This window comes from Vidua chalybeata, chromosome 4 (genome assembly GCF_026979565.1).
Source record: "Vidua chalybeata isolate OUT-0048 chromosome 4, bVidCha1 merged haplotype, whole genome shotgun sequence".
In the NCBI taxonomy this organism is placed as follows: Eukaryota; Metazoa; Chordata; class Aves; order Passeriformes; family Viduidae; genus Vidua; species Vidua chalybeata.
The window spans coordinates 9,194,467-9,203,694 of NC_071533.1; the positions used below are offsets into that span (position 1 = coordinate 9,194,467).

Genomic DNA, 9,228 nt, shown 5'->3' on the forward strand with positions numbered 1-9,228 from the left:
GGAAAAGACAGACTTCATGTACACCATAACATGCATTATTGTTGTGCTTTTAAGCATTTACTGGAAGGCACCTTGAATTTATTTGCTTAGAGTTGGCATTTGCTTAGAGTTTTTCCCCTGCACTTCCGCATACATGCCACTGCACAGTGGGTGCAGCAAGGCAGTAAAAGAAGGATTTGGCAGACCATAGTTAAGCATCACTTTGACTGTATCTGTTAGATGAGAGGTAGGAGTTTCCTGCCTCCCTCCTCCTTGGGAGGAAAACCCAGGGCAGAAAGCCAAGGCCGTGTATGCACAGATGTCCTTGGAACTGGTGGGGCTGAGGTTGCTCTTGGCTAGGTAAAGGGCAGGCTGAAGGTCTGGTGTGCAGTGCATGCCTCCTCTCCCAGGTGACAGGTGATAAACTTTTGGTTGCTCAACCCCAAGCAGGACTCTGGCACGTACAGTTTCTTCCCTTATTGTGTCTTTATCTGATGAATGTACTCTCCACAGCAGGACCACTGCCAGCAGCACCTGGGACCACTACTGATGGGTTTTTTCTCATGTGCTGGGTAGGATAGGGGAAGTGTTCTGTCACTCCTTCCTGTGTCTCAGCCCAGCCAAGAGATGCTGTGCTGCCAGGGGTCCTCTGAGATCTTGGGACATGCACACAGGGAAGCCATCCACATGAAGCAGGTGCAAAGGCAGTGAGTACTGTATCTGCTGTCTTCGGGCTTTGCTTGAGAGATCAGTGGCAGGAGGGGAAGCGAGAGGCAAAAAATTGCCTTCAAGAATTCAAGCTGCTCAGTGCTGATTTATTTATGCCATGTTAAGTCAGAAAAATGGAGGTTAAACAGCTGGGGAGCTTCCATCAGAGGTTATAACCTACCCTTTGATCAGGGTGAGCAATGTTGGGTCATGAGACTGCCATGGAGAAGCAAAGCTCTCCTCTGAAGAGGACTTGGGGTCATGAACATGCAGCAGGTATGGAGCCATACAGCTTCCCCATCTTGCACATCATCTCTCCTGGTTCAACTCTCTCAATACTTTCTCCCATTTGTCTTAAAAAACATCATTATTATTAAGTAGTAAAGGCCCTTTTTAATCCACAGTACAACTTATTCTGCTAAATAACATCAATACATAAAAAAATACTTTTCACCCATCAAATACCGTTGCAAAGTGTGTTGGATGTCCTTCTGTCAATACCTTGGTTAATGCTGGATTAACTTAATGACACATCCTGTGTGGCTGTTCACTCAGCTCCTGTTCAGGTGTTAAAGCAAGGACACCACGTGTAGCAGACACAGGGGACAGCAGAAGGGAAGGTCTGTCATCCCCTGCATTGCTCTGCAGGAAGCCGTCAGCTTGGGTTAAAACTGCCATAGAAAAGGCACAGAGCACATGTTCAAGCTGGAAATTAGCCATGGGTCAGCTTACTCCAGAAAACCTCTGGAGCTGACCCAAGAGCAGTTGAACTGCTGAGGTTCTCCTGCTTCCCACCATTCTCTGGCGATGGGGATGGGTACAGGAGGATCTGCATTTGAGCCCTCTAGTAGTTCTGCTTATGTGTAGGTGCAACTCAGTGAATTTTTGAGTTAGGCAGTTAATAAAGCAGCAGACCACAAAATGAATTAGTTGGACTGGTCTGTTTATAACAAGGGGGTTGATTTGTTGATTTTTACTTTACTTGTTTTTTACCTTGTGAGCTCCTGAGGTAAAGCTTGATTCCCACAGGGCATTATCCTGCAAGTCTGAGTGACCTGGAGAAAGAGTGGCACCACTGAAAGCATGAAAGATAGCAAGCCACAGGCTTGGTTTGGAAGGGACTTTAAAGATCATCTAGTTTCAAACCCCATGCTATGGACAGGGATACTTTCCACTAGACCACGTTACTCAAAGCCCCATCCAACCTGGCCTTGAGCACTTCCAGGGATAGGGCATCCACAGCTTCGCTAGGCAACCTATTCCAGTGCCTCACTGTTATAGGTAAAAATTAATCGGGCCAAATTTAATATTTAATAAAAATCGATTTTTATTGCGCGACCGAAATTCGGTCCAAGATAGCCACAATCCAGTCAAAAAGGTCAGCGCTGAGCCCAGGTATCAGCGCTGGGTGAGACACAGATCTGACCGCTACAGCATAGGGTCCCCAGTGTTCACACCGACCGTCCCGTCTATGCGGTTTTTATACAGTTTATTCTGCTGGAGGCAGAGTCCCTTTACTTCCTTTCAGAGTCCCACATATTCATGTGGCTTCCTTTCTCCTCGACGAACTGAACAAAACCACGTCCCGGCAGTGATGTACGTCCATGATCTCATTCCCAGAATCCGGTATTGAGATGTATCTCCCCGATGGCTCCGGCTACCTCAATCTTACATATTTATCATGTGTTCATCGTCCCGGTTCCTTGGCTCACCTTGGAGAACCACCCATCTCCGGGCTGGCTACGTTTATTCGTTTGCAAATGAGGTTCTTGTCCGCGGTGGTTTCGACACACTGTGATGCAATCCCTGACACTGACTTGTGTGCTTAAAAATCTTTTATAAGAATATTTCTCACCAGCATAATATATAAAAAAAATATATCATTTTATACGCATGAATTTTCCCAGATACACATAACACTCACCATCCTAACAATGAAGAATTTCTCTGTAATATAGACTAAACCTATCCTCCTCCAGTTCAAAGCAATTCCCACTTGCTCTGTCACTACATGCCCTTGTGAAATGTCCCTCTCCAGCTCTCTTGTATCTCCCTTTAGTTACTGTGAGATGCTCTGAGGTCTCTCTGGAGCCTTTCCTTCTTACCGCCTAAAAAAACCCGACTGCATTTCAGCTTCCTGTTTCCCTACTCCCCAGCAGACACCTAGGCCATGAACCTCATCCAGCTAGCTGGTGGGATGTCAGGCATCTCTTCCTCTAGGGAGAATCTGCTGATCTACAATTTTTTGCAAACCTCAGTTTTCATAGCCTATTGCACTGTTATTACAAAGAACACCAACTGTGTATGATCCAGCCAGGGAGTGGCCCCATTGTAAAGCAGGGACAGACACAATTAAACTTTGGAGCTGCTGGAAGCCAAGGGAAGCATTTCAAGACACAGCCCCCTGTTTTCTCAGCAGCACTACTGGTAAAAGCCTTCACTTAAAGCACCCTAAATCCCAGCCTGTTGACAAAGCTGCCATATTGAAGTTTAGCCCAAACTTCTTTCCCCATTCTTCATGAGGGCGAGAGAGAAGGGAATCTCACCATCAGCAGTTCCCATGGGAGGCATTGAACTTGACTTGCTCCTGAGAAACAGCCACCCAGACTATCTCTGGGATTTCTGCATGCTATGTGCATCCTGCTGGGGAACAAAGAGTGCTGTCCTGGTGCCACAGATTCTCCACAAAATTTGGAAGTGCATCCAAAACTGTTATGACTTGCACAGGGCACGAGTGGTTACGTATTTGGGACATGTTAGTGCAGAAACTGTAATATTAGTATCTTATAAAGTGAAATATGTGTGTATGGTAATTGCTCAGTTAATTTTACTGTACTGGCTGGGCTACATGGCCTGTGACAAGCACTTAGGGAATCAGCCTAATTAATATGGAAATCCTCCCCATGTGAGATATATTTTCTAAGAAATGAAAACCTAAATGTCTGTCCTGATGAAAGTACATTGTTCAGAGCTGCTCTTCCCTGAGCAGCAACAACATGTGGGCAAAGTTAAGGGAATAAGACAATAAACATGCAAACATTAAAAAAAAAAAAACAAAACTAATCCTGGGAAAAGGAAAAATAAGTGACTGTGTTCTGCACGTGTAAAGCCTGCAGTTGTAAGGACAGGGCGCAGCTCCTGACCTCCCCCTTCAAGTTACCTCCCACCCATTGTACGTTTTTTACTGCTGGCTGCCAATAAGAACATCCGAGGGAGTAAGTTTCGTTTCATCTTTGCCAGAGCCTCTTTGTGCAGGGAGAGGAAGTCTGCACTGACCAAGGCTGCTCACCAGGTTAGTTCTCTAAAAGCATGGAAATATTAGTAACTTGTTAGCCTGGGAAGAGTGGGATAATAATGTCAAAGTAGGGATTTTTTTTTTTTTCTTTTCCTGCTTAGCACAAAATATAAATCAAACTATCTGGCAAATCCTACTTGGGGAAGTGGGGGGGGGGCTTTTGCGCAAAAGCTGGATTATGGAGAGTTTACCTTTTCTTACTGCTTTTGGATGCTAACACAATTGTATAAATGTGTTGAAGGAATCTGACTGGCACTTTACTCTCTGTTTAAACTGAGCTACCCTACCAGAAGCTTGGATATTGATGGCTTTTGATACCTGGTCTCTCTGTGTGCTTGCTTGTCCCTTCAGTGGGGTGTGCTGCTGGTGGCAAGAGCAGCTATGCTTCAAACTCTTCATTATTGTTTGCAGCTAGGAGAGGAGAAAATAGGTGAATAATACTTTTGTGGGTGGCACTGCTGTTGGCAGGCAGAGGGAAGCTGTGGATAGGCAGAGGCATTGCACTTCCCTGTGGACACACACCTGATACCATCTCCAACTGCACTTCTGCCAGGCTTGCAGGCTGGTGTGTGCTGCCAGCTGAAGCTAGGAGTGGGATTTTTGGAGAATCACACGTTACTCCAAAGGATGGAGAAAGAAGGTGCTTCCCCTCCCCCAGAATCACTCCTTCATTTAAGTTTCTATTCTGGCTTCTGAGCTCAGAAGCAAGAGAAAGAGGAGGAGGAGGAGGAAGGGGAGGAGCAGGAGGAGGCTGACCACTCAGTAGGGTGGGTCTGCCTTTGATGAACTGCTGTTTCTAAGATATAAAATAAACCAACCCAATTTACAGAAAAGAAGGCTCAACAAATGTGAGCAGGCAGTTTGTCTTATCTCAGAGAACCTCCCCCAAGCCCAAACTTTCTTAGAATTGTTACCTAGAAATACTTTGTGCTTTTTTACTTGGCTAGGGAATTAGAAGCAGAAAGGAATTTTTCTTGTTGCTATTCTTACTATTATCATCATCATCATTATTATTATTTTAAACCTGAGGCTTACTGGTTTTCAAGGTTTACTTGCTTGCTTAACCACAGAAAGGCAAGGAGATTGTTTCAGACTTTGGACATTGATTTTCTCCCTTTCTGGCTCCCTAAGTCAAGAAACCAGAGATACCAGTTTTCTATACTATCTCTCTTGTGCTCTCTTGTGTGCAGTCTGGCTTTGTTATGAGGAAATGAGTCCACAGGTGCTTCCCACATGCCCTGTGCCCGTGATAAAGCCATCTTGTGTAAAATATGCCAAGTTCAACAACCAGAATGCCCAAGTCACTCCCTTTAGCCTGGGTTCACTGCCCAGTCCAGCTCAGCACAAGGAGAATGAGCCATATCTAAGCACTAGCAAAGCCTTTATGGAGTGGAGTGGGGAACATCAACGGCCTGATGCTGTTTTGAAGGCTGGATACAATGGCAGATAACACGAAAACCTTGAACAGATAGAAATGCAAGCAAGATATGGTTATGCTCTATCACCTCCAGTGGCAGCTGGGGAGCTGGGCAAAAGGTGGCCTGCTGAAGGGTGTTAGCCACCGGTTTGGTTGGAGGTTCAGTTCTGACCTATAGTCAGTTTTTTCACTGACTGTCCTGTTTCCTGTCTCTTTCAGAAGAGGACCTGGGAATGGCTGTCCCAACCGTTGTGACGATCCAGCCGCAGTACGGCGGGGCCATGTCCTCTGTCTCAAGATGCACGTGGCAGACAGGCCTGATGGACTGCTGCTCTGACTTTGGTGTCTGTGAGTGCCTTGGACACACTTTCCTTGCCCCTGCTGCTTGGCTCAGTGATGCCACTGTGCAGCCAGACAACCTGGCTCTCCCAGCTGCTCCAGTGCTTCCAGGCGGGCAGGCAGAGCCTCAGCCAGTGCTGTGTTTCTTCCCGTGCCAGGCTGCTGTGGGATGTTCTGCTTCCCCTGCCTGGCATGCCAAGTGGCTGGGGACATGAACGAGTGCTGCCTGTGTGGGACCAGCGTGGCCATGAGGACCCTGTACCGCACCAGATACAATATCCCGGTCAGTGCTGAGCCTACCCCCTCACCCTGCTGTGAGCCTGAAAGACAGGGTGCCCCCAAGGCTCCTCTCTCTGCACTTAAGGGAGGGGCTCAGGACAACAGTTATTTCACTTCCCCTTTTTTTCCCATTCGTATCCACCTCAGCTGCTGCTTCCTTCTTTGAGCTTTGAAAGATGGGGAAGACTTGAGATAACTGTGGGCTGAGTAAAGACTAGGTGAAGCTGGTTACACGGATAAAGATCCATAATCAGGTTTGGGAGAAAGGTGGACAGTGCATACGTGAGGGTGTTTCTTCCTGCAGAGGAAGAAACTGCAGAGAAGTGCTGGCATCCCAAGGGCAAACCATAGGATCTGAAGTTCACTTTGCCCACATTGTCTGTTCCTGTGAGCATTTTTCTTCCCAGTCTGAACCTCAGAAGTCAAAAGTTAAGTAGCTATCTGCAGTCTGCACAAAGAGCTCCTTCCTTCCTTTCTGTGGTGCCTGGGGTTTGCCAGCCCAGGGTTTCAGTGTTTTCTACTCAGGATGCTGCAGCCTGCTGAGAAAAAAAGAGTACTTGACCTGGAATGTGATTAACATTTTTTTGGCTGGAAGGTGGTCTCTGGGAAGCCTCTGTCCCCAACCAGTTTCTCCCCAACAGGGGTCCATTTGCTCTGACTACTGTGTCACCATGTGGTGCACCATGTGCTCTGTTTGCCAAATGAAGAGAGACATCAACCGCAGGAGGGAACTTGGCATATTCTGGTAAGCAAGGGGTGCTGGTGCTGGTCCATAAAACTGCCATCACACGCAGCCAGGCGACTTCCCAGAGCCTCTCCTGCCAACATCTTGACACCGGACCAAGTTTGCTGCAGTGGGGAAATGGCCACGGACAGTTGACCAGAGTGACCTGTCCTGAAGCAAAATGTTGCTGGGGACCTTGTGGAGGGGGGAGGACTGGGGTGATACACAGAGTGTGGTGAGGCACAACTCAGTCCCGACATTCCTCTTCCATCCTGTTGCAGATGCTGCCATCCTCGCTGCATTCTTGGAGCTGCTGCAAGCAGGAGTCACCGCTGCTCTGACTGTTGGGAAAATGCACCATGTGGAGCTTGCCTTGATTGCATTTGATTTTTCCCTACTTAACTGCAGAAATAAAGTTTTGAGTTTGTCTTCCTACCTCTGTGTATGTCACTCTTGTACCACCTGAGAGCACCCATCCTCTCCTGCTCCAGATAACACAGATAACCCATGACTCAGCCAGGTTTTTTATTGCAGGTGCAGAGGAATTAATGCTCAGGGTCCATATCTCTTCAACACCGAGGTGAGCTGGTGCCATGGAGCCCCTAATTCAGAAAGGTGTCACTGACCAACAGCCCTGGACAGCCACCTGACTGGGTTGTAGGTTATCTGTGTCCTCTCCAGGTACAAATTGTGTATAGCATTACACAGCCCATCTGTCTGCACCGGGCTGTGAGCCCTGCATTCCCTTCTAGAAGGTGGAGGTTGCATCCACCCTCTCTCCATCACTCTCAAGAGAAATGCTAAAGGACTTTTCATCCCTGCAAATATCTCCCAGCTTCATTCTTTAAGGAGAATATGATTATTTTTTTGTCCCCACTCAGCCTTCACCTTTACCACAAATTTTTTTAAGGGCAAGTAGCGGCTCTGTCCATGCTGAGGGATGGGTGGGTGTGATGGCACTCCCAACTGCTTAAACCCAGATGGCTCAGATGGTCCTAGGGATGTTCCCTGGCAATGCATAAAAATGCACTTTTAGCCTGAGAGAGGCCACCCCCATGTCACCCAGTGCAGTTAGAGGGAGTTCTTGCAGATGCTCAGGTTTGACAAAGGAAAGGTGCTGCATCTCCAGCAGCACATGGCTTAGGGCAGCACAGGAGCCTGGAAACAAACTGCCCTTCTCTGGAAACCTCTCCCACCAGGGCTCTGGGCCTGGAGAACACCCGGGTGGGGAAAGGCGAGGGCTGGCAGCAGGAATGCAGCAGGGAAACTGCCATTGTGCAAAGCTGCACCTAAGCTACCATTTGTTCTATTAGTCAGAGGGAGCAGAGGTCATTTGCCAGAGCACATATAAAGCATGAGAACCAGGAAAAGGACATGGTGTAAGAGGGCATAAGTGTCTGCTGGGACAAGGACAGTTTGGAAAGTACGTATGGCATGGCTTTTCTTTGGTTGTGGTACAGAAACTGCTTGTGGCTGAAGTGGTGATGCTGGGCAAGGGGAAGGGCTGGAAGCAAAGGTGAGGTTTTCTACCTGGAAAGCTGCTTCAGGATTAACCACAGCATGGTGGGTGCTGCTGTTGGCATCTTGACAGAAGTGGGGAACAGATGTAGAGGACAGCAGTTTTTGTACTGTGTTGCTCATAAAGCGCACTGAATTTGTGCACATACAGTGCCTATTGATACAGCTTTATGACTTTGGCTGCTGGTGAAATGTAGCTGCATGCACCTCAGGATCCTTTTGTCCCCATCAGCCATTCCAGCATGGCTGGTGATGCCACGGGGGTGTGAATTGTGAAATTGTGATACATTTGGTGTGCTGGGCCTGGGCCATCTCTCAGTATCTGAGTGTGTGGCAGAAGCTTCTCCAGGCTGCTGCCTGCTCCGCACTGCAGCCACCATCTGTGCAGGGATGTGGTGTGCTTGTACCTGGGGAGGGGAAGGGGAAGTCTGACTGGAGGGATCCTGCCGCTAAAATTTCTCTTGCTGCTCTTGTGCACACTTCTCCCTGTGGTCTCTGTGGTCCTGCCTGCTGCTGGACATCCCTGTTGCTGCATGGGAGCCCCATGCTGGGCTCACCACTGCACAGCCTGTCTGTGGTGTGTCTCCTCCCCTGCCCCTCCTGGTTCTTGCTTCTTAAATCATCATGTGCCAAGGCTTCCTGAAGGGGCTGCTGTTTTGGCATGCCAGGAGGTGTTACATTGGCTGCAGAGGTAGTGGGAATTACCTGGGATCTCGTGGATGAACAAACAGGGATAGCTGGCCAAGGCAGGGCCAGGAGGGGTCTGGAGAGGGACGATGGGTGCTGCACTCACAGGTGTCTCAGATAAGGACAGCCCAGCCATGCTTCCACTGCCTACAGAAAGCTGCAAAAAGTCAGGAGACTTTTAGAAACCATGTGGAGAATTTTACCAGCTTTCTTCCCTCTTACACAATAATTCAACAATCTCTTTCCTCTTCCTGGGACTGCCAGGAACAAGGGCTTGTCCTA

General features: G+C 48.1%; 1 protein-coding gene across 2 annotated transcripts; it reads left to right on the forward strand.

The window, feature by feature from the left end:
• The first annotated feature begins 3,898 nt into the window (after nt 1–3,898).
• On the forward strand, nt 3,899–7,176 carry LOC128786998 (placenta-specific gene 8 protein-like). 2 transcript variants are annotated; one of them, XM_053940823.1, is made up of 5 exons: nt 3,899–3,979; nt 5,619–5,747; nt 5,897–6,021; nt 6,659–6,762; nt 7,023–7,176. In XM_053940823.1, coding segments are annotated over exons 2-5 (345 nt in total). In that variant the 5' UTR covers nt 3,899–3,979; nt 5,619–5,632; the 3' UTR covers nt 7,024–7,176. The 2 variants fall into 2 exon arrangements, with proteins under 2 accessions (XP_053796798.1, XP_053796797.1); XM_053940822.1 differs by lacking the exon at nt 7,023–7,176 and having other exon boundaries at nt 6,659–6,766.
• Nucleotides 7,177–9,228: the final 2,052 nt, after the last annotated feature.